The sequence below is a fragment of the Tachypleus tridentatus genome, chromosome 3 (assembly GCF_004210375.1).
Source record: "Tachypleus tridentatus isolate NWPU-2018 chromosome 3, ASM421037v1, whole genome shotgun sequence".
NCBI classification, from domain to species: Eukaryota; Metazoa; Arthropoda; class Merostomata; order Xiphosura; family Limulidae; genus Tachypleus; species Tachypleus tridentatus.
Window position 1 is genome coordinate 108,943,687 of NC_134827.1, and position 25,883 is coordinate 108,969,569.

The 25,883-nt window shown below is 34.7% G+C and overlaps 3 protein-coding genes and 1 pseudogene across 3 annotated transcripts; all 4 read right to left on the bottom strand.

The window, feature by feature from the left end:
• Window positions 1-1,590: 1,590 nt before the first annotated feature.
• LOC143247721 (abnormal spindle-like microcephaly-associated protein homolog) lies at window positions 1,591-8,888 on the bottom strand. Its single transcript, XM_076496139.1, has 6 exons — window positions 8,745-8,888; window positions 7,513-7,704; window positions 6,024-6,216; window positions 4,471-4,625; window positions 2,740-2,891; window positions 1,591-2,077 (listed from the first exon to the last, which is right to left on the bottom strand). The coding sequence occupies exons 1-6, from the start codon at window positions 8,883-8,885 to the stop codon at window positions 2,074-2,076; spliced, it is 837 nt and encodes a 278-aa protein (XP_076352254.1). The 5' UTR covers window positions 8,886-8,888; the 3' UTR covers window positions 1,591-2,073.
• Window positions 8,889-9,183: 295 nt separating this feature from the next.
• On the bottom strand, window positions 9,184-11,813 carry LOC143245956 (uncharacterized). The gene is made up of 2 exons (XM_076492208.1): window positions 10,703-11,813; window positions 9,184-9,475 (listed from the first exon to the last, which is right to left on the bottom strand). The coding sequence occupies exons 1-2, from the start codon at window positions 11,638-11,640 to the stop codon at window positions 9,184-9,186; spliced, it is 1,230 nt and encodes a 409-aa protein (XP_076348323.1). The 5' UTR covers window positions 11,641-11,813.
• A 134-nt stretch (window positions 11,814-11,947) lies between these two features.
• LOC143245957 (abnormal spindle-like microcephaly-associated protein homolog) lies at window positions 11,948-12,682 on the bottom strand. Its single transcript, XM_076492209.1, has one exon. It carries the CDS (start codon window positions 12,680-12,682, stop codon window positions 11,948-11,950), a length of 735 nt encoding a protein of 244 aa, XP_076348324.1.
• Window positions 12,683-12,867: 185 nt separating this feature from the next.
• LOC143245958 (uncharacterized) overlaps window positions 12,868-25,883 on the bottom strand; it is a 28,553-nt pseudogene continuing 15,537 nt past the window's right edge.

Sequence of the window (25,883 nt, forward strand, 5' to 3'; positions counted from 1 at the left end):
GTATTGTTAGCACTAGATGTTACAGATATATTGTGGTTTACATACAACATTCTTTTGTTTCTATTAGCCTTAACCACCTGGTCATGCCAGGCACAGGTATTGTTAGCACTAGATGTTACAGATATATTGTGGTTTACATACAACATTCTTTTGTTTGTATTAGCCTTAACCAACCTTAACCACCTGGTCATGCCAGGCACAGGTATTGTTAGCACTAGATGTTACAGATATATTGTGGTTTACATACAACATTCTTTTGTTTTTATTAGCCTTAACCACCTGGTCATGCCAGGCACAGGTATTGTTAGCACTAGATGTTACAGATATATTGTGGTTTACATACAACATTCTTTTGTTTCTATTAGCCTTAACCACCTGGTCATGCCAGGCACAGGTATTGTTAGCACTAGATATTACAGATATATTGTGGTTTACATACAACATTCTTTTGTTTGTATTAGCCTTAACCACCTGGTCATGCCAGGCACAGGTATTGTTAGCACTAGATATTACAGATATATTGTGGTTTACATACAACATTCTTAACTAGATGTTTAGATATATTGTGGTTTACATACAACATTCTTTTTGTTTTTATTAGCCTTAACCACCTGGTCATGCCAGGCACAGGTATTGTTAGCACTAGATGTTACAGATATATTGTGGTTTACATACAACATTCTTTTGTTTGTATTAGCCTTAACCACCTGGTCATGCCAGGCACAGGTATTGTTAGCACTAGATGTTACAGATATATTGTGGTTTACATACAACATTCTTTTGTTTCTATTAGCCTTAACCACCTGGTCATGCCAGGCACAGGTATTGTTAGCACTAGATGTTAGATATATTGTGGTTTACATACAACATTCTTTTGTTTTTATTAGCCTTAACCACCTGGTCATGCCAGGCACAGGTATTGTTAGCACTAGATATTACAGATATATTGTGGTTTACATACAACATTCTTTTTTTTGTTTCTATTAGCCTTAACCAGGCACTGGTCATGCCAGGCACAGGTATTGTTAGCACTAGATATTACAGATATATTGTGGTTTACATACAACATTATTTTGTTTGTATTATACATACAACATTCTTTTGTTTCTATTAGCCTTAACCACCTGGTCATGCCAGGCACAGGTATTGTTAGCACTAGATATTACAGATATATTGTGGTTTACATACAACATTCTTTTGTTTCTATTAGCCTTAACCACCTGGTCATGCCAGGCACAGGTATTGTTAGCACTAGATATTACAGATATATTGTGGTTTACATACAACATTCTTTTGTTTGTATTAGCCTTAACCACCTGGTCATGCCAGGCACAGGTATTGTTAGCACTAGATATTACAGATATATTGTGGTTTACATACAACATTCTTTTCTCACATTCAGATATAAACTGTTAGAACTTGCAAATAAAAATTTTGTTTGGCCTTTATGTAAATCACTTCCTTCAGTACCATAATGCATACTTTATACAACTACTATTTTGAATAAAAGAAACAAAACAGTGTTACGAGGTAATCCAAAAATAAAAATGTAACTTATTAATTTTAATAACTGACAAAATTTTCCCACTGAGTTTAATCCAATTTTATTATTATACAATATAAAAACGTACATGATAATCTGTTTTTTCTGTTTTTCTTTTATACAGGTTAAAAAAAGTGATAAAAGTGAGGGGTGTATGAACTACAGCACACATACAACACGAATAAAATCATAAGAATGTACAAGGAAGACACGGTCCTAGTGCTTGGAATTCTTTGACATATTCATCACTGCAACTATAGCATCAACTGGATCAATAAATTCTCGCATGTGTTTGTGTCCAAGTATCCAGTCTGGTTGGATTTGTGGCTGGGTTTTGGTGACATGGGGAATGCAGACAGACATGCTGGAAATCACGCTCTTGGAACACACAGAAGATGAAAGAAATGAAGACGATAGAGTGGTGGACAACCGAGCTTTGGTCAGTTTCCTTTCCTCTTCCATCTTGTGTCGCCGACAGGTAAGATAATGGAGACTTTTGATTTTCTCCATCACATTCTTGTTAGATTTCATCACCTACAACAAAGTCATGTCAGCATTCATTTCAGTTCATACACTCTTTCAAATAATATAGGTTTCAGATAATAAAGACAGTTGACAGTTGCAAAAATAAAAATATGACAGAAGACATCACAAGAAATTCACAATTAATTACATTTCAAACAAACCAAAATTATTACACAGTTTGTTCTCTCCAGGACAATATCAAAGCTAACCTAAATTAGAAAATTTGCAAGTATACCACATGTAAATTCAGGTTAGAAAAAAACCAAAGTATTACAACACTTAAGAACACAAAATATAAACACTGTAGAGGTAAAAGGAACACTAAAATAATCTTTTGTTAGACTGTTAATAACTGTGATGAATATCCTCTGTGCCATTCTACAGCCTAGTGTGCAAACAGTATCCTTTGTAATATATTTCTTGTTTTACATTTATTAAAACAACAGTGTAGTTAAAACACTAAGAATTAATTGTATACCATCACCACCCTATTAATGTAAATCACATTTTTACCATCTCACTTCACAACAAATCTGACACATTTTAGACACCATAATTTTCGGATATTTCTGTTTGGCTACTCCTAGAACTGTCTTCCTTGTAACAAGTTTACAAAGATAAAAGTCTATCTAGATTTTAATTTCTACTAGCTGGTCGATAGTCGTTATTACCGAGGCCTTCCCAGGATCCTGGAAGAAGATCCATAACAGTGTACAGACTTTCGAAAAATAGTTTCACCCTTCTCTCTGTAGATTCGCAAGAGGTCCAGCAGAGTATCGAGAGAACCAGTCACTGTCCACACAGAATCCACCGTTTTATCATACTGTTGATGTGGAAAGAAAACAATTCATTGAGATTGTGTTACAATATGATGAGAAAATCAAGTGAAACACACACTGTGCATCTATTACACAAAGAGAGAGAGAATGCTATCAAGTTACACTTATTAATTTGTGATAAGAACCAGATGCCCACTTACATCAAAACTGAAATCTAATTTGATAACGAATACAGCTAATTAAGTACGCTTTTCTTACATGTGTAATTATATAAACTATAATGCTTTGTTTCATCAAAGACAAGGGTACTCTCAGTATTAAAGATAACTTAGACCATAAATACATGACACACTTATCTTAAATACAATAACATTGTATAATGTAGCTTAAACAACAGTATTATAAGATATATACAATATTTGAGTAATACCTGCACATGCATACATAAAACAAAGAAATTAACACATTTCTTCAGTAGTAAAGTTTGAAACACATTTACAAGTTCATTTCAATGCAATTTAAGTGTTTTTTTAATCCCTTGTACTTCTTACTCTCATGAAAATGGTATAAATTAAAACTTAAGTCACAAAAATGATGCAGTTAAGTTGGTCTTTTTATAGTAATAGCTGAGGAAAAAACGTTTTTATACGGAAACAAATTAAGGGTAAGTTAGGTCCCAGGCTAAACGTTTTATACAGAGCCCATCATGAAAAAACAAAAAGTGAAACCACAAAATGGGCTTTTTTTTTTTCACCCTAGCCCCCACCTATAATACTCCTTTAAAGCTCTGTGAATGGTTAGGATTTCAGTTTCACACACAAACTTTCTCAGAGTTCTTTTGTTAAGGTCTGTATGTTATGGTAATAATAAACCAATGACTTTCTCAGAGTTCTTTTGTTAAGGTCTGTATGTTATGGTAATAATAAAACAATGACTTTCTCAGAGTTCTTTTGTTAAGGTCTGTATGTTATGGTAATAATAAAACAATGACTTTCTCAGAGTTCTTTTGTTAAGGTCTGTATGTTATGGTAATAATAAAACAATGACTTTCTCAGAGTTCTTTTGTTAAGGTCTGTTTGTTATGGTAATAATAAAACAATGACTTTCTCAGAGTTCTTTTGTTAAGTAATAATAAAACAATGTCTGTTTGTTATGGTAATAATAAAACAATGCAAAGATTTCATGAAAACAAATAAAGGAAAATAGCAGAAAATATATAATGTTTTAAGCCGGGTGTTAAACTGTCATTACAGAAGCATCTGGTTTATAAAAACCAGTTTAGAAATGAAATAAAATAAGGTTAACTTGCAACAAAAAATAACTCAGTATTATAGAGGTGTTGCAGAAACATGCAGTACTGGATAAGAGGAAGATTGAAGAAGCTAAACGTTACACAATGTAAACAGCTCGCCTTTCTTGATGACGAGAAACCCACTTGAAATAAAAATGTATTTTAGAACGGCTGGTATTAACACTTACTGATAAGCAAAGACCAACGTTTCGACCTTCCTAGATCATATTTAGAAATAAAATGATCAAGGAACAATAATACATTTGAAGCAGAACCTATGTTGTCATGGTAACAACCCAAGTGAAACAGAATCTCTGTTGGAGAATACAAACCTTGGCAAGATTTAACAAGATGTTTGTGGAATATTTAATCAATTCCATGTGAGGCAAGCTTCGGTTACAGCTTCGTATCAACTGGAAAAGGATTTCTACTGCACTGCCTTCTGCTATCTTCTCACAACATGACGCCGAGAGCCGGGTAACAACATCTGGGCAATTACATAAAATGGTTTAGCACAACTTTCAAAAATGTAAAACAACCTTACAAGGATATTATGGACAACATAAAAGCTTTGGTATAAACACAGTAAGTGAAATTTAAAAATTTTAGAAGAAAGAAAGATTAATAGTGAAATAATTAAAACAATCGTTTTCTTTGGTTAAACAAAAGTTTCATTTTAAAATTCCACCTACATTTCTTAAGGGAACTTACTAGGAGAAACGTGAAGAAAAAATATCTACAGTCTAACATGAATTTATCACTTTTGTTAGGCCTAAAATATATTTTTCCATCCTAGACATTCTACATCAATACTCATTCTATAACAGACAACCTCAGATGGTTATTATATCACACACCAGTGTTTAATAAGTTTTCCTGGTTTAGTTCAAGTGAAGGTAAAACCATTAAAATCTTTACGCAGAATAAAAACATTTTAACAGTTTTTCCAGAATGTAAAAAAAAAATTATTCTTGGTCCCAGAAACAGAAAAATGTTCATGAATTTAAAATGTTAACTCTCGCGTTTAAGTGATTCCAAAATGATTCCAACAACAGATGGAATCTTGTGTAATTGCTAGTCTCAAAATTACTTTTTATGTAATGTATGCACTCTCAGATATAAAGACAGAGGGCAAATGCAACAAACAAAATCGTTTGTAATTCATTAAATACTTACTACACATGTACAACTCTTCTTAAACTTACAAAAATCTCAACTTTTATATTCAAAACAAACATTTTGTAAGCCATATATTAAAGGATCTGACACTGCCTAGCAGCACAGAATAGAACGACATACACAAACACTCGAGCATTATACAACATGCACGTGTTCGTGATAAAAGTTGTCACAATATTTTATTAACACTCTTAGGCTTCTTACTAAACAAAATGTTTCATTTAGTTTTCCAGTACATTTTCTCAGTGGTCACACTAGAATGTGAGCATCAGAATATAACAGAAATGTATTGAATATGTTGGTATTTCCAAGAAACAGAGAAATCCATAAAACAATAAAAGTAGCACTTTGCACTTTCTCATAACCAGAATGGAAGAGATAAAAGCAGAAATTAGTACTATTATGATTAATTTGTTTTTTTAAAAGGTAACAGACTTAATACATTAAACCATCAGCAAAGATAAACCAACACCGTGTCCGAAGCAAGTGAAACTTTGACATTTTTCGCTACGTCATCCGTCAACATTGAGAAATTTAGTTAAGTTTGTTCTAAAAAACAAAATTCCTGGATTTAAGACCCACAAGAACGTTTGGTCATACATAAAACTTGAAAAATTATTTCTCTCCTGTTTTTCTAATTACAAATCTTGAGAGTAATTAAAACAAGTGGGTGTCGTAACATGACAGCTAAAAATTTCAGTCTCACCTAAATGCATCAGTGCAGACAAGATGTAGGATAGATTTCGGCAACGTAATAAGAAATCTAGAGCCGAAGTTGTTCGATTACATAATTTCTTATCTTCAGTAGCGTTCGCATTAACAGTTTTCAATCTTTCTCTTATTGTTTTCAGTTGACGACTCTTGAGTTTGCAACGCTGCACGTGCCCTCGCCAAGCAGCCTGATGTGAAAGAAACATTACTACAATATTAATTTTTAAACAATGACAAATGATATACAAAGAATAAGAGAAACTGATACACTTACCTACATGTTGTCAGAGTTCTAATTTTTCTCTGTTACATATCTAAAGAAAACAGATTAATTTGCACATCTAATAATAATCTAACCACTACAACTAAATGTAAGTGATTTTAACATTTTTAGTAATATAACAGAAACATGACCTTTGAAATTCCCGGAACCACCTGACTCGTTAACAGACATATCACACGATTGAACTAGGCAACACGATTCGACAAATCTAGGAACTAAATCTACTGAACCAGAGAAAAGACTATAACAAACCTGAAATTGTTATACTGATGGTTATAAAACAGACCAAATAATCTGATTAGATAAAATAATTGCAAGAAACTTTTGGATATGAGCAGAATTATAATAAAATAATTATGGATCAACACAATGGTCAGCCATCTTAAATATATCTTCTCTTCTGTATGGATGGTGCCACACAAACATACCCTAATCTCCTGCTCAGACCAGTCAAGATTCATTTTACAAAATCCAATTTAACAGGCACTTTCTGAGCATGATTCGTTAGCTGCAAAAATCTGATTATTGCAACAACAACAACAAAAAAAATCCCTGTAGAAGGCAATGAACAACAAATAACAGATCTATTTCTCACTTATGTGATAAAATACCACCCAATAATAAACATTGTTAACAGATAACTGTAGACATATCACAGTAGAAAACCAATAAACTTGCAACGCCCTGGTCTCATTGCAGGAAACATCAGAACAAGAATGGCAGGCCTAAAACAGCTTCAAGGTCAAAGGTATTAGACACAGGGCAAATCTGTTATGGCTACACTACACACAAGTTTGGTTGAAAAATAGCCTCCTATTTGGTTTTACCAAAAATTCCATTATCACAACTCAAATTGGTTCAGCTCTCTAGGGCTAAAGCCATCCTAAAACGTGCCTTCGACTCCTCTGTAGCCCCTGCATTCAAAAAACAGTTTTATTGTTCCAGCTGCTAAATATTAAAGCATGTATACCTACAAGACATAGCCCATCAATCTCTATCTGGTCCTCTACACAGACCAGGAAGAAACTGGTTCCATTCTTGACTTAAGATCTGGATAACATTTTATTCACACATGAATTATGCAAGCTCTAATAATCCTTATAAAAAATCTGACCACTAAAACTTAACAGGTCAACTCAATATTTATGCTAAACTTCAGTGTACACACTTTACCTTCCAATCTACACTTGATTGTACAAACCTGTATAACTGTAGCTGCATTTTGTTCCTTTACCAACCTCCTATAAACCAACCATGAACGCACTTTTGTCTGTATCACAGTTGCTGCCTTTTCTTGTGTAAGAAGATAAATTCGAGCAGCTCTCTGGAACAGTATTACGTTCTGTCGCAGACGTAAAAACCACAGTCTCTGCAAGCGTCCTCTCATCCACCTCTGGAGAAGTCATGAAATACTTAATGTAAGACATCACAAGTTGTACAGTTACAATAAATCAAATTTTGGCAAAAGCAAGTTTACAAAAATCAGAAGTACTTATAAAAATAGAAGCATGTTCTGTTTCACTTTCCAAAACCACTAAGATGTATATCACTGTTCAAAGAGAAACACATTTATAATTTAAAATATGCCATATTAGCTCAAATAAGGAAACTTCTTAACTACAGTAATAGTAATAAAATAAACATAACAAAATTGTCTTTATTTTTCATAAACACTCAAAAACAAAATATTAGTTTTGTTCTAGGTTATACAACAGTTATTGTGCTGTTTTCATAAGTTATCTTTGTTTAGAAAAACGTTAAAATGTGCAAGTCATACCTGTAGGGATTATCACACAGTATTCACACTGATGAGTTAATTTGATATTTAACATTAAAAAAACATTTAATGTAAGTAACCCCTACCACATATTTCCACAATCCTTTTGATAGTTTTCCACACCTTTTCACATGACAAACTTTTTTCAACCTCACCTTTCAACCAATCATTATCTTAAAAACATAAATGATATATTAATTGAACTTGTCACACACTTCTTGTAGTTTGTTTGGAAGTTTGCATAAAGCTACACAAGGACTGTCTGTGTTAGCCATCCCTAATTTAGCAGTGAAAGACTAGAGTAAATGGAGCTTGTAATCACCACCCACTGCTAATTCTTGGGCTACTCTGTTACTAACAGACAATACGATTGACCATCGTGTTTGGTGGGATGAAAAACCACCCCCAGGGCTGGCGTGTTTGGTGGGATGAAGATTCAAGCCACAAGCCACAACCAACAGATTGTGATTTGAGTGATATAACTTAAATTGAAAAACTGTAGAGCAGTGTGGAAATTATGGTAGCTTACAAGTGATTTTTATTCCCAAATTTCTGGGGTCAGATGTGTATCAAGTTGCACTCTTTATGCATAAAAATAATGCCCATATACTTTGACCAGTATGAACATTTAATGTTTAAAAACTAAGATTACTAGCCTGAATAACAACAACTGCATCCAGTTGTTTCTTCGCCAACCTCAAATTTAATATTCGTCGGTAAAACCTTTGAACTCGTACAGCCGATAGATGACGTAATACCATGGCTACAAAACATTCCACTTTGACAGTTCTTGCCATAAGTAAAGCCTATAATTTAAAATAAACAAAAGATAATTATTTATAATGTTAACATATTCAATAATACAAAATATACTACAGTAATATGACCAACAAGAAATTCAACATTTCAGAAATGTTTAGCATAAAAACTTTGTTATTAACACAGCAAGTTCACACAAACAGGTCCCTATTTAATTATTAATCTAAATATTACATTCAGATTTTTAAATATACGTTTTAATGTTTGTTTTTCCAACATTTAGCATTCATTGTGATAAGTAAATGGAAAGGTCAGACTTACATCCAGGTGATTTACTTACATCCAGGTGTTTTGAGCCAAGAAACAACGAACAGCTTCTTGTAATTTTACTCTAATTTCAAGTTGCTGGTCCATCTGAAGAAGTTGCTGGCATTGTAACCAACTACGTGCCTTGACTTGGAGTAGTAACACTGGCCGATAGATTTTCAGATAACGTCTTTTAATCAGAGCACTTTTGTACCATCTTTGAATTGTAATGGCTGCCTTTAACCTTTTCACTTGTCGACGTACTAACCAACCTCTTGTAGCTGCTTGAAGCTTCACTGTGCTGCTTTGTAATCTCTCAAACCTGTAATCATTTTTTAAACTTATTTCACACAAACTGTTCATTACAATTTCTGTAATACATGCAACTGAAATGAATCTTCGCTTCAAGTTGGAAGAAAAATTCAGAATAAAAGTATTACAAAGTGAGAAACAAACTGGATATAATGTGATATCATGAAGACATTACAAAGTGAGAAACAAACTGGATATAATGTGATATCATGAAGACATTACCAAGTGAGAAACAAACTGGATATAATGTGATATCATGAAGACATTACCAAGTGAGAAACAAACTGGATATAATGTGATATCATGAAGACATTACCAAGTGAGAAACAAACTGGATATAATGTGATATCATGAAGACGACATTACCAAGTGAGAAACAAACTGGATATAATGTGATATCATGAAGACATTACCAAGTGAGAAACAAACTGGATATAATGTGATATCATGAAGACATTACCAAGTGAGAAACAAACTGGATATAATGTGATATCATGAAGACATTACCAAGTGAGAAACAAACAAACTGGATATAATGTGATATCATGAAGACATTACCAAGTGAGAAACAAACTGGATATAATGTGATATCATGAACACTTTTTCAGTGGAAATCTTTATTTTTGTAATTAAAACTGCACCATTTAAGGCCAAAAGAAATTTCCATGAACTGCAAGATTTGTTGTTAATCACAAAAAATGCCTCAAAATAGCCAGCTTCTATAGGGAGAAATGTTGATTTTAATTACAATAAATAAATATTTACATTTTAAAGATATTCGTGATAAAGTTAATCACCCAGTGGGATCCTCATCTGTTTAATCTATTTAAATTATAAATCATTACTATTATTTGGCTAAGTAACTTTACCAATACACTTTAAGTGTTACATTAAATTTTATAGTAAAACAAATTATTGATAGAAGCAAACAGGTACACATCATATTCCAATTAAATCACTTGTTGAATCCAAACAAATCTTGATGTATATATTTCAACACGTTGTTCAACATGCATTATTTAACATAAAATAGAGTTGTATCTATTATTCTAAAAAACCAACACTTTGTAAACAATTCAGCAGTGCATACTAAATTTCAAGTTATGATATGCTTAACAAACTTAATTGAAAAACTTTAAATGATTCACTTAACAAATAATATATACAAGCAAATTTAATTAATTTTTTTCAGGCAACAATAGCTACAATGGTCAAACAACACAGAAGTATAACAAACCTAATCTTTTGTGTTCGATCCTCACGTATTGCCCGAAACCAACGTTGAATCACCACAGCAGCTCTTCGCTGGAGAAGAAACTGTTGTCTTAGTTTTCGCCCTCGATATGAGGTTTGAATGTAAACAACACGATTTCTCACAACCTGAAACCTTTTTCTATATATTGTTGCTCTAAAGCACGCTTGAATTATCACAACACTCTTTCGAAGCTCAAGATAGCCTTTTCTCACTTCTTTTGCTAACAACCAACTTCGAAAGTATTTCTGTATTTCATATACTGCCCTGAGTTTCTTTTGGTACTTCCCCCTAGCCAGCACCATGCGATACCAAGACTGCAACTTCATGGCCGAGGACCTCATTACTAAGAATTTCTTTCTTACAATGACGCAACGTATGACAGACTGAACAATACGTGCAGAAACCATGGTTTTCGTAATTCTCCTTGCCACGAAGCCTCTGTAAGCGCTTTGGATTATTATGGCACTCTGACGAAATTGCACAAATTGCTGATGATACAACCTGCATTGTAACTTTGCTTTCCATCTCTGTTGAAGAAGTACAGTTGTCTTTTTCAGTTGAACAAATTGTTTTCTTGTCCTATGTGTCCTGTATGCAGCCTGTATTGTGGTAGCAGCCCAACGATTACGACCAACCGTTTTCCTTACAACGTAACCTCGCCACCAAGCCTGCACCTTGATGCAAGCGTTACGTAGCAACTGGTACCTTCTGTACTCAGCTCGTCCAGAGAGCTTTGCTTTAAACTTTTGCTGAATGAATGTAACCGCACGACACATCTGTAAAAATTCTGCTCTCTTTATCAAACCACGGACATACTTTTGTAAAGTAACACAAGCAGCCCTCATTTCCAGAAACTTGTTTCTTGCTATAAACATTTTCATGTAGGACTGAATTATAATTGAAGCCTTTTCTTCCTTCATTTTTTCCTGACTAAATATCCCTTAAACCAAGCCTGTACCAATGTGGTAGCCCGTCTCTTCCTCAGAATTTTCTTTTGAGTTTCTGGAGTATTAAAACATCAGTTACTAGCTGTCGGATCCTGATGAACAGACTTTTCTTCTCTGAAAGTTCTTTCTAGCAATAAATCCCTGATGTATCTCTGAATGATTATGGCTGCATGGTGTTCTTTCTTCAAGTGTTGTCTTACCTGGTGCCCTCGCCAAGAGCTCTGGATTACCAACACTGCTTTCTTCATTACTAAGTAACGTTCCAATTCCCTTCTTCCGTTCAGAAAAGCTCTGAAATGAGCTTGAAGTACCAATGTTGCTCTTTTTTTGCAGCATATTTCTTTCTCTCTCTATATCCTCTGTAAAGAGTTTGAATTATTACAGCACCATCTCGTCTGCGTTTCAGTGCTGATCGAAGCTTCCAACCCCGATATGCTGCCTGGATTCTTATCACAGACTCCTTCAAGCTCAAGTAGAAAGCTCTATCTTTCTGTCCCATCAAATATGCTTTGATAGCTTTCTGTAAAACTACTACTGCTTGTTTAAGTTTAAGAAAAGACTTGCGATCTGAGTATCTTCTGAAGCAAGTCTGAATCCTTGTTGCAGCAAAATGCCACTGACGAACTTCTTGCCGAATTTTCCAGCCTCTGTAACCCGCTTGAATTGTTACGACTGCAGTTTTAACCTTGTGAAACTCGTGTTTTGCTGACCTGCAAGCCTTGACAGCTCTGTATCTTCTTTGTAGGTTGATGACCACTTGCTTCAGTTGAATGTATTTCTTCCTAACCAGATATTGTCTGATGCATGCTTGCACTGTCACAATATTATTGCAATACTTCTGCAGCAATCGTCTACATATCCACCCCCGTACCCAAGCCTGTATTGTTAGAATAGCTCCCTTACTGATGTGGTACTGTAACATGGTTCTTTTCCCCAAACTCCAAGCACGGTAACGACATTGTATTATTACAGCTGATCTTCGCATTAGCAGATATTTACTTCTCTGCCGAAACATTCTGTACTGAGCTTGGATCAAAATACACGCACGAGACTGAATTCGGATTTCTTTCCGGACCTTCCAGCCACGGACTCCAGCTTGCAGAGTGATAGCAGCTCCTTGAGCAAGTAAATACTCTCTACGACAAACCACAGCTAGTTTCTTTGCTCTGTACCTTTCTTGGAGTACAAGAGTGGCCCATTTTAAAATTCTAAACCTTTTCTAACTAGAAATCCTCGTATCAGCTTCTGGATCCTTCTACAAGCTACCTGAAGCTCTAAATAACGTTTCCTGGACTTCATCATTCTAAACTGTGTCTGCAAAGTGATCGTGGCTTGTTTTAAGTTCAAGAAATTCCTCCGAATTTCTTTTCCACACTGCCAAGCACGCACTCTTTCCTGCATTTTGTAGGTAACCAAACAGAGTTCCATGTATCGTGATCTTTGTTGGTACATTCGTACACATGCTTGAAGTTTTATCACAGCTTTCTTTTGCATACAGAACTCTCGTCTTTCCACGAATCCTCGATATGCAGCTTGGATGAGAATTGCAGCATTTCTTTTCAGAATATACTCTTTTCTTTCCTTCCGACAGTTTAGAGTAGCAATGCGTCTATCTTCTATTTTCTTAACGTAATTCTTGATTAACAAATAATGCCTGCGTGCAATAAACCCTTTCATTCTGGCTTGTAAAACCAATACAGCTTGTCTATAAGCCAGGAAGTCTTTTCGAGCTTTTTTCATTCTGAATTGTGCTTGTACTTTAACCACTAGTTTTAGGAGTAGAAGGAACCTCAGTCTCTCTTTGTTTCTTGCTAACGTAGCTTTAAAATGTTGCTGCAGAGTGATTGCTGCATGCCTTATCTGAAGAAAACGTTTTCTAGCCATTAACATACGAAAGTAGCTCTGCAACTTTATTACAGCTGACCTATGGGTCAGGTACCTCTTTCGGAGAAGGTAGGACCTGATATAAGATTGTAATATGAGAACACTTTTCTCAGAGCAAGATAATCCTGCCTAACCTTCTGTCCCGTCTTAGTGTTCCTCCACCACTTCTGAATACAAACTACTGCTGTTTTCTGTTTTTTAAAGAAATTTTTTGCCAAATAACTTCTTGCGTGTGCTTGCAATATAACGACAGCTTTTCTTTTGCCAGAAAACTCCGTCGAGTTTTCTTCGTCCTGTACCATCGTTGTATGTTTATTACTGCATAACGGATTCTCAGATAAGCCATTCTGCACTGCTGACCATGATATATAGCTCTCACGACTCTTTGAAGTCTAAGAATAGCAGCATACAATTGATGGTATTTTAGTCTAGCTAACCACCCTTTCACAACAGCTTGAATGGCCACAGCTGCTCGCTGCTGTCTTTCCAGTCTTTTCCTGACTAACCAACCACGAACAAGAGCTTGGATGAAGATGATGGAACACCTTATACGGATATATTCTCTTCTCTGTGTACACCCTATTATGTGGGCACGATATTGGCTTTGTATTGTTTTAACAGCCAGTTGGAATTTCAAGTAAGATTTCCGTGCCTTCCAGGAGCGGATATACTTCTGTAAGGTAACAGCAGCAACTAATCTTTCCTTCATTTCCTTCCTTGTTCTGAAGCCTCTGTAAGCAGCCTGGAAAGAAACAAACAAGATATCGGAAAATGTACAGCACATAACTTTAGTTACATAACAAATTTTCTCAGTTGTTTAAATGCAGATGTATGAAAACCTCATTGTTTATACAATAAAAACATAATGCACGTCATATTTTCAATGCTGTTTACAGGAAAATATGTTAAGTTTTCCTTAATTAAGTACTCTACCACAATATATTACTACAAACCTGAATAACAACAGCCATCAGCTGTTGGTGCTGGAATAGTTTCTCTATACGCAAGCTTTGCAAACGTTTCCTTGCTACAAAACATTTAAAGGCACACTGAATGATGGTCGCTGCCCTGTTTTGTTTGTTCAGTTGTTGCCGGTGTAAAAACTTGCGAAGAGCTCTTTGAATTACTGTTGCAGCTTTAATTTTGGCCTGCAACATAAAGTACAATATTACCAAACAATACAAATACTGACAATACATGTATACATATAAAGCAAAAGTACAACACACTATGAAAACAGTTTGGTTACTTACTTATCACTGTTACAAGTTAATAGTCTCCACATGATACGCTCAAACTGCTAAACTGGAATAAAAGTCGCTTACAATATATAGAAAAGGTGTCAGGATAGCTTGTAACCATAAGAAAGACTTTCAAAACAATGCAAGTGATAATTTGTGACAGGCTTTTCTTAACCAGAGGTTAATAAGTAATAATAATGGAACCATTTGTGAGGTGTATGCCTCTGTCATCATGGCCTTTCGATTAACACCCAAAATACTCTATGTAAACTCTAACTTTGTAAATGGCTTATATAGATAAAGATTTGTTAAACATCTTACTGCCATGTAAAATATCACAAGAGAAATAATCCATGGACTTAAGCACAAAATGTACTTTAACATTTGATATACAAGATATTTTTTCCTTACATTTTTTTTAGACATCCAGCTTTGTATTAAATGTACATTCTCTCTCTCTTAAAGTATGTTTCAACACAGTAATAAGATGTTTTCTATGCTGAACTTAGTTTTCTTAGATAAGGAAAATGTTTATTAAGATTCCCCAAATGTTTGTAGGGTACATCTAACGTTTTTCAATTTAAGAGTCAAACAAGAGGTACTCAATACAGTTGAAACTTTAGTTTGCAAATTGGCTACAAGGACAGCACTGTTAGCAGCACTGAGGCACCAGGTTTGTTTACATCTGAAGTCTTGTGTTTTGGCTTATATTTTACCCTTATTTTAAATGTACATTTTGTCTTCCAATGAACCAAGAGCAATGCTAGTGCTGTTTAAAACTTTATTCAACACGAGAGAGCAGAAACCATCTTACAAGGTACATTAAGCCTTATTACAGATATTCCATTTACGTCACAATCTTTATCTCTGCATAAAGATGCAGTAGACACTGTCTTACTGAGGGTCCCTTGTTGGTTATTCTTACCAGTATCATAACACCCTGACCTTCAGTAATTCTCAGTCTGTCTAGATCTACCATATCATGACTTTACACAAAGTTTATTATTTCTTTGTGCCATAACATTTGTTATTAGAAGAAAGTGAAATGTCATACTAACAGTTATGTAGGGTAACTAAAACAAACAAAATGATATTTAATGTCACGACCAGAACCTACCTTCCTCTTGGCTTCTTCCTTCCTAATTTGTCGTCTCTTCCACGCAAGTTGTAAAATTCGGGCTGCACGAATTTCTTCACTCAGATCAATCAGTCGTGCACTGAGATACGTTACCAGGGTGATGACCACTTTCTCATCAGGAATAGTATTGGACATATCTGTTGGTTTAGTCAAAATGGGAATACCTCCAAGCTCTTGCATCTAAAATGAGTTAAACCTTCTTAAACACCGACATTTTTATGTCAGTGCTAAGTTTCATAAAAAAGTGAACCATTCTACACAACTGATTAATAAACCAAGTATGAAAAAATTCAATTCATTTTTTTTCTTCCAGAAAAATAATATTCAAATTTAAATTATTTACAATATAATTAGTGTTATTACTTTGTTATAATTTAAGTTCTGTGAGATAGATGTCAGATGAGTCATAATGTAAATTTTTAATAGAAATTAAGCTTCTAATATGATGAAGCAAAGGTACAGGGACAAGGTTCACTCTTCTAACAACAAATTTTAGTTGAACTAATGATAAACATAAGTCATGTTGAATGAAAAGTCAGCTTCCATAGGTATGCCAGTGATCTGTTTAAACGTTTTTCAAAGGTCACATAGTTATAAGAGTTAAAGTTGCATATTGGTCTTCTATATAAACATATCAGTGTCAAAGAACAAATTAATTAAATATTAATAATACTCAAGTCTTGTAAAACTTAATACATGAAATAATAAAGTTGTATGTTGGAAGGACAATTAAAAATTCATTCAAGAGAATAGAAAGTAGTCCAACATTCTAGAACTGTTGTACCGTATTCCTAAATAGGCCAAAACCAATGGCAAAATAATTTAAGAATTATTTTAGGTCATTAAATATGATATGACAGATTTAGTTACAGTATTTATTAATTTACAAGACAACCACATTTTAAAAGAATTTTGTAATTATATACAAAAGTAAATTTATTAACCCTTTAAAATGTGATTTTTGTTAATCAATACGGTAACTAAATAATATTAACTAAAGTTTAGATATTCAATTACTAAATAATTCTCAGAAAATTATATAAAATTAGCAGTTATTTCATATTAATTTACTGAAGATTAGTAATAATATTAATTATATTAATTAAATTCTATAGATGAAATTTAAATATCCAATCTTCTCTATCTGTTTTATAATCTCTATCTCATTAAAGATGTACATTTTAAACCACGAGTCACAAACGTTTGTGGATAAATGCAAAATGTAAAATAATTCATTTGTTTTGGAATTTCGCTGAAAGCAACACGAGGGGGCGTTATAATGTGGCCGTCAATCCCACTATTCGTTGGTAAAAGAGTAGCCCAAGAGTTGGCGGTGGATGGTGATGACTAGCTGCCTTCCCTCTAGTCTTCCAATACTAAATTAGGGACGGCTAGCACAGATAGCCCTCGAGTAGCTTTGTGCGAAATTCCAAAACAAACAAACAAACCAAATATGTACAATTTCTAAAACATATAAAGTAGTACAGGAAGGAATGGAAAACAATGTAAGGTACTGCATTCAGTACAGTAATAAATTTTCATGCTGATCCTCAGTCTTGTAAAGTTTATGATATGAGATAATTTATGAAAGAAGCCAAAATATAGAAGAGAATGAAAATGATGCTGCTGTAAATGAAACTTTTGCTGATATTTGGGAGTGTGAATAAAGAACAACTTCTCAAGTTGCTGACATTGAGGAAAGAACTGTACGGTTGCACTGATGATGTAGATGCTGAAAAAAAAAAACAAAAAAAACAAAACTAGATTAACAGAAACTGTTTTAGCAAAACAACGAAATCTTTGAACAAAATGTTACAGAGGTTTAATCTTTGATTAAAAAAATATTGTGTAATAATTTCCATTTCATCAAATTTAAAATTATCTTACCGATTTTATGTGTCAGACTTCTTTCCATTTCGTGGTTTCCATTTCGGGTTATAAGTATCTGTGCTGTTTGAATAAGGGAATACCCACCGTTGTACCATAGGTTTATTTTTTATTTTTAGGAAGGTAACTGTATATTCCTGTAATTGACTGTTTATCATGGTTCTTATTGGAACACTGTCAACAGTGGCTGACTGAGTTGTTGAATATCCAAATTGTAAAATACTTTTCATGTTTTCTAGTTATTTATAGCTGCCCTCTAATTCTTTACTGGACTGAAAAAAAACTGAGTGAAACGTGAATATTTGGTTTACATAAAGTGAACAGAAACTGTTGCGCAACAAGCTTTCTTCATAAAAGAACAACTTATATTTTTCATTTTCCTGTGGTTGACTAACCGTGGTTATTTCTTTGAAGTTTTCAAATTCGGCTTCTTCGACAAGATCATCTATCTCTTCTTCTACCTCTGTAACGTAGCTTTCATTTTCTTCGTATCTTCCAGTGCAGCTATAAAATAAATTAGTAAAGTATTTTGTTTGTTTGTTTGGAATTAAGGTCAAAGCTACACAATGGGCTACCTATGTTGTGCCCATCACGAATATCGTAACCCGTATTTTGGCGTTTTGAGCTTTCAGACTTACCACTGAGTCACTTGGGGCATGAGACTAATATTACGTATGTAAAAAAATAATTTAGTAAAAATCAAAAACAGCTAAACAAAACAAAAAGATGGAATAAATATAAATGTAAATGTACATTTATTAATGTAAGTTGTTTAATACATGGAAATCTAATTTTGTCCACAATGCATATTGTTATTTTTTTCCCTTTGATATAAACATGCGGAAAATTAAAGAAGTGACTGCTTTTAATCACATATGTCCCCTGTGGGACAGAGGTAAGTCTTTGGATTCACAACGGTGAGATGAGGGGTTCCATTACTCTCGGTGGATACAGCAGATAGCCCGATGTGGATTTGTTATAAGAAAAACATGTACACACGCACACATAATCATGGGCCCAGCATGGCCAAGTGGTTACGGCACTCGACTTGTAATCTTAGGGTCGCGGGTTTGAATCCCCGTCACACCACACATGCTCGCCCTTTTAGACGTGGGGGCGTTATAATGTTACAGCCAATCCCACTATTCTTTAATAAAAGAGTAATCCAAAAGATGGCGGTGGATGGTGATTGCTAGCTGCCTTCCCTCTAGTCTTACACTGCTAAATTAGGGACCGCTAGCGCAGATAGCCCTCGAGTAGCTTTGCGCGAAATTAAAAACAATACAAAAAAAACACATAATAATGTATATAAATGGCCCGGCATGGCCAAGTGGGTTAAGGCGTTCCACTCGTAACCAGAAGACTGCATCAAACATGCTCGCCCTTTCAGCCGTAGGGGCGTTATTAGTAAGGGTAAATCCAACTATTCTTTACCCACTAGGTAAAAGAGTAGCCTAAGAGTTGGCGGTGGGTGGTGATGACTATCTGGCTTCCCTTTAGTGTTACACTGCTAAATTAGGGACAGCTAGCGCAGATTGCCCATGAGTAGCTTTGAGCGAAATTTAAAAAAACAAACAAACAAAAAAAACAAATGTGTAAAAATATGAAAAAAAAAAACACGAAATTTAAATATATTAGTGTTATTGAAAGATGTTGGTTAGGTCATCTATTAATTCCTTATATTATTGCTTTCTTTAATATGTTAACAAAATTTTATAAAGTGTATTGGTCTGTTCCAAAGAAAGCTAGTACAGTATCACCATATTGACAAACTTATAGACCCAAAAATTAGATAAACCGAGCACGGTAATTTCATTCGAAAAGAAAATAATAATAATACCCTAATGCTATTACTGATGTTTCCTTTAAGCTTGTATCAGACAAAATATGTAGAGGTGTAACAAGAAATGACTGTTGCATTTAATACAAAATAGTGTTTCACGTAATTACAATAATAAAATCTTTTTTTATAGCTATCATCGTCCACTGTTTTCTAATTACTCTTGCAATAATATTTTGTATTAAATTATTAAACTATGCGATAATCTTTGAATTGTGAAAATAAATGTTAATATATAATAATAATATGTGTAATAATAACAAGAAAGGCATAATTAAGCAATAGGGTTATCTCGCAAATGAAGGCTTAGGGAGTATCCACGCACTTTAGATCACATAAAAAACCACGTACCAAGATGGAATCAAACACAAAACAATTTTCGTAACTTTCTCCTCACATATCTCCCTATTTTGCCCATATTTAAATCAAATTAGTAGATTGCTCACAATTAATCGCCTTTCACAAGATTTTTATTTTCAATGTAAAATTCTGTTGTCATAGTAATGCCGAATTGTAACACTATTACAACAATATCTTACAGTGACGTTTAAACTAACCCTTAACAACGTTGTTTAGTTAGTAACGGAAAATCGAATGTACATATTTAAAAAAACTTTAAACAATACTTTCTTTCACGTGCTACAATATCACAATTATGTAAAATAAGAATAAATATAAACACACACTTGCATATTTGTTAATGTAAGTTGTTTTTTTTTTTTTTGATAAAGATTGTTTATTTTTTTGAATTTCGCACAAAGCTACTCGAGGGCTGGCTATCTGCGCTAGCCGTCCCTAATTTAGTAGTGTAAGACTAGAGGGAAGGCAGCGAGTTATAACCACCCACCGCCAACTCTTTTACCAACGAATAGTGGGATTGACCGCACATTATAACGCCCCCACGGCTGAAAGGGCGAGCATGTTTGGCGCGACGGAGATGCGAACCCGCGACCATCAGATTACGAGTCGCACGCCTTAACACGCTTGGCCTTGCCGGGCCTTTTTGATAAAGAAAATTTTATATAATTTATATTGTTTTTGCCAGTTATTTCTGCTCCATGAGGACCCTTCATGGCCAAGCGAGTTACGGCGTTCGACTCGCATCCCCGTCGCGCCAAACATGCTCGCCCTTTCAGCCGTTGGGGCGTTATAATGTGACGGTCAATCCCACTATTCGTTGGCAAAAGAGTGGCCCAGGAGTTGGCGGTGGGTGGTGATGACTAGCTGCCTTCCCTCTAGTCTTACACTGCTAAATTAGGGACGGCTAGTGCAGATAGCCCTCGAATAGCTTTGCGCGAAATAAGAAAAACAAACAAACAATCTACTCTGAAAAATCAAAGAAGTGATTATGCTTAACCATGTGTTCAACTTATGAGAAAGAGCTTCGAAATGTTCTTTCAGTATTGTTGGAAAACGTCTGATAGTTTCTCTGACACAAGATGTATTATTCTTTATGTCGAATTTGTTAAACCGATCCAGCATTTTTGACGAGCACGCTATATCTGGTGTATTAGATAATCTACGCTTGTCATTAAACTGCATAGATTGGAAAACTCTAGTCATCAGTGTTAGTTAGGCCTGTTGTAGTTTATAATACTGTATTCTTTATTTAGTCCACTAGAGATAACAAATAATATGAAGTGTCTAATAGCATTTCAACCATTTGTTGTCCGTCACATCCATTGCCGACGGCAGATTTCTTGCTTAAAAAGAACTTACTTATCAGAGCGGCCCGGCATGACCAGGTGGGTTAAAGCGTTTGACTCGTAATCCGAGGGTTGCGGGATCGAATCCCGGTCGCACCGAACATGCTCGCTCTTTCAGCCATGGGGGCATTATAATGTGGCGGTCAATCCCACTATTCGCTTGTAAAAGAGTTGGCGGTGGATGGTAATGACTAGCTGCCTTCCCTCTACTCTTACACTACTAAATTAGGAACGGCTAGCGCAGATAGCCCTCGAGTAGCTTTGCGCGAAATTCAAAACAAACATACAATTCGATGTCGTTTAGGCATATGAAGATACAGTGAAGGAAACCTTACAATAACCAAATATTTTCTACATTGGCTAAGAATGTTGAAAACTACCATATCCATTAATGTAATATGAGATCTTCACGATTCTAATAACACAATATATCAATCTAGCTTTACTGCTTTGTTCTTTCATTATAGGAGTTGGAATGTTATATTCCTTATTACAATTCCACCTTTCTCACCTGGGCCCGGCATGGCCAAGTGGATTAAGGCGTTCGATTCATAATTCGAGTAATGCTCTCCCTTTCAGCCATGGGGGCGTTATAATCTGACGGTCAATCCCACTATTCGTTGGTAAAAAAGTAGCCCAAGAGTTGGCGGTGGGTGGTGATGACTAGCTGCCTTCCCTTTAATCTTACACTACTAAATTATGGACGGCTAGCGCAGATAGCCCTCGTGCAGCTTTACGTAAAATTCAAAAACAAACAATCAAAGCCTCTCTCACCCAATGTTTTCTTTTAGTTATTTTTTTTAGTTAATATTTTCTTTTATTAGCTGTTGTAAAATGGTACAACGGGAAACATGTAGGCCTACAATGCTAAAAATCAAGTATACATATCTATGGTTGGCACAGCAGAAATAATCCATTGCACAGATTTGTTCTTGACACAGAAGAAATTTTGTAGTCCGTCTATTTTATAAAAAAAACTTAAAATAATAAACTTTCTAAGAAACTATTCTCTTTTTGTATGAATTTTATAAGAAAAAATCACATTCAATAAAAAAAAACTTTTAAATTTTATTTTGGCTCTTTCCTTCCTTTCTGAAGTTGTAAAATAAATTAAGAAAATGTTTTGGTAACTTGAGACCTGTATTGATGTAGAATTTGTGGTAGCATATCATTATTGATGTTTTATTTATTCGGAAAGAAAATAGGCTATTTTTATCTGAAAGTGTGTGATTTTTTTTTATTTCAGAAAAAAGTTAAGACATTTCTGAGTTGACCTATAAAGATAAACCAGAAGGGAAAACAACTTTATTTTTCAGATTTTAATTAATGAAAATTGAGAAAGACAGCTAGTTCTTTTTGACACGCAAAAATTATATCAGAAAAGAAAATTATATTTAACATCCACGTGCTTGCTCTCTTACCAACGTGACAAGCAGTCACTTTCGTCAGGAGTTCGTGAAAAAGATATGTGGTCGGAAACTAAACAGGAAGCTACTTGTGGAAGTTAAAACTAATAATGTCAGTCATTTCACAACTTGAACCTTTAAGTGGGAACCACCGCGCGTGCGTGTGTGTGTTCTTATAGCAAAGACGCATCAGGTCATCAGTGTCCATCGAGGGAAACCAAACCCCTGATTTTAGCGGTGTAAATCCGAAGACTTACCGCTGTTCCAGCAGAGGACAATTGGAACCTGAATCTAAACACAACTAAATGAAGATTGCTGCTCTAGTCAGTATTGGTGGATTCTCAGAGTTTACCCAGAGATCCGAAACGGCGATGACAGTCGCTAAATCACACTCGTAAATTTACTCCGTAAGCGGGAGCACAACATGTTCGATTCTCAATCATGCAAGTAGTGAATACATCAGCTGATAAATGTATCATTGAAGAGTATATACTACATACATATAACAGTACTAAAGTGAATAAAACTGTACATTAATTAGAATGTATATAAATAAATAATAATGACATATCTGTCTACCATCGGCAGGAATCGAACCTCGGAATTATGTGTGAATCTGTAAAATCACCGTTGGTCTATCGGAGTAATTCAATAAGCAAAGATTTGGGAGGCAAACCAAAATAATCCGTCTTAAAACCCTGACATGTGCACGAGTACTAGTTTGATAGGTATGTCCGTCTAGAGACATCACCAACAACAGTAACCAGAAACTATTTAGCAAACCCACAATAATTAACACAGTGCAGTTTAGCGTAAGAACTAGGCCTAAAAAAATCGAATACTAGCCCTAATAACAAATATATGCTAAGCCTAACTGTAGCGTCGCATATTTTAACCATAGAACGAGGCGTAACAATCAGAAACCTAAATGATTTATAAAGGTTAAAGAATATAAAGCCTCATGCTAGTACAACGGTAAGTCTACTGATTTACAATGCTAAAATCAGGCGTTCGATTCCCCTCGGTGGGCACAGCAGATATCCCGAGGTGGCTTTGCTATAAGAAACAATACAATACAAAATAAAGAATATAAAATGTCTAGATTAACCTGTTGACTGCCAAGTATTTCAGCTGCTACAATACAACTCTAATGCTTCTTCATTTTGGATCGAAAGTGAAACAATTTCTAAGTAGATCAAATGCATGTATGGTGCTGACATTTAGCGTTGAAGTTAGGTATTATTTAGAACGAATTAACTCGTCCGTGGCACTGTGTTACCGATCGGCTTGGACGAGTTATCTCGTCTACGGCACTGAACGGTTAATAAAATTAACTTTTGTGAACCGGAATGTTTGATACTTGTATTGTTTAGCCGAGCACGAAATTTTCTTTCAGTATCATTGTATTAAGACAATTTGATGAATGAGGGCAAACTCAGAATCGAATTTTTTTTTTGTTCCTCTAATTTTAACACATTCTGCAGATTTATAGGCACATCACATACATGAACTGGAAAGGTTCCATCACTCCTGTTCTCAATGAATCTATGATTCATTTTCATGAAGGATTTCCCACAACAGGGTTTTCAAAACTTATAATGGATGCAAATTTTGTTTTTTTGAAATAAGAAAGAAAACAAGTGTCAACTTCCACGACAACGTAATTAAGGAAATGGTTTTTCTAAAGTCAATCATGTTAAAAGCGCAGTCATTTAAAAGACCGTGGCTATAGCATCATTAACTCATCCATCACAGTTTAAGTCAACTGAAAAGCGGCAGTTGACACTTTATTATCAACAAACCTACAGAAAATTTCCATGAAAAAACCAAATAAAAAACGCATTAGTTTATAAAAGTGTTCCACCTTTTACGAACAACCCTACACCTTTAAGGAACATATAAATTGAAATGTGTTTCTTTACTAACAACCGTAAGATAGGTTCTGATGCACTCCTCTACCAACCACTAGTAACCTAAAATTATTCAGGTATTTTAATATGTGATTGTATCATCACAATTAATCATTCATTATTATTCAGCGGAGTGGATACTAAGTTATGTGATTTTTGTTTTGTCTTTCCTTTCCTAAAACGTTTAGATTCGTTGAAGAATTTCGAGTAGAGAATCAATGTGTCATCTTATTTGCCCCCACCTCGGTACAAGTCTGCTTCAAAAAACAACAAACAAAGCAATACCTTAGTCACTTCGTGTAGCATTTGCCTACAAGTTTTTCAAACTCTCGTATTATACTGAAAATAATGCTAAGCCTAACATTTTTTTTTCTAAGCTTATATATCGTACCGAAACATATGCTATGCCTAACAACTTTTTTTTTAATAACCTCATGGTTGTGTACCAGAACAGTTGCTAAGCCTAACATTTTTTTTTCTAAGCCTACATGTCGTACCGAAACAGATGCTATGCCTAATGACTTTTTTAATAACCTCATATTTGTTCCAAAACAGTTGCTAAGCCTGATGCCTTTTTTATAATCTCGTGTATTTGTACAGAAACACCAGTTCTTTTGGGACAGTAAAATTAATGCAAATAAAATAATAAAAAATTGACGTTAGAAAAACAAGTAATTATGTTATTAATCCTTAAGTTACCAATCTGATTTGTAACTGACGTAAATAGAATTAATAATAATTCACTTATCTAATTCACACCACAACAGTTGTTGTTTGTGAAATCTAAAAATATGTCTGTCGTATTCCAGTTGGCCTCATAAATACACGTATCAGGTTTGTTTTGAATATCGCGCAAAGCTACACAAGAGCTATCTGCACTAGCCGTCCCTGATTTAGCAGTGTAAGATTAGAGAGAAAGCAGCTAATCATCACCACCCACTGACAACTCTTGGGCTACTCTTTTACCAACGAATAGTGGGATTGACCGTCACATTATGACGCCCCCACAGCTGAAAGGGCGAGCATGGTGTGACGGAGATCCGAACCCGAGATCTTCGGTTTACAAGTCTAGTGCCTTAACCACCTGGTTATGCCAGGCACAGGTATTGTTAGCACTAGATATTACAGATATATTGTGGTTTACATACAACATTCTTTTGTTTGTATTAGCCTTAACCACCTGGTCATGCCAGGCACAGGTATT

Coding starts and splice junctions, on each gene's coding strand:
- LOC143245957 (XM_076492209.1), bottom strand. CDS start 12,682: ATGTTTCGGCAGAGAAGTAAATATCTGCTAATGCGAAGATCAGCTGTA.
- LOC143247721 (XM_076496139.1), bottom strand. CDS start 8,885: ATGGCAAGAACTGTCAAAGTGGAATGTTTTGTAGCCATGGTATTACGT. Junction 4,626..6,023: donor GTCTGCACTGATGCATTTAG/GTGAGACTGAAA, acceptor GTAATTGCCCAG/ATGTTGTTACCCGGCTCTCG. Junction 2,892..4,470: donor TCTTGTTAAATCTTGCCAAG/GTTTGTATTCTC, acceptor CCACATCAACAG/TATGATAAAACGGTGGATTC.
- LOC143245956 (XM_076492208.1), bottom strand. CDS start 11,640: ATGAAGGAAGAAAAGGCTTCAATTATAATTCAGTCCTACATGAAAATG. Junction 9,476..10,702: donor GATCGAACACAAAAGATTAG/GTTTGTTATACT, acceptor AAATGATTACAG/GTTTGAGAGATTACAAAGCA.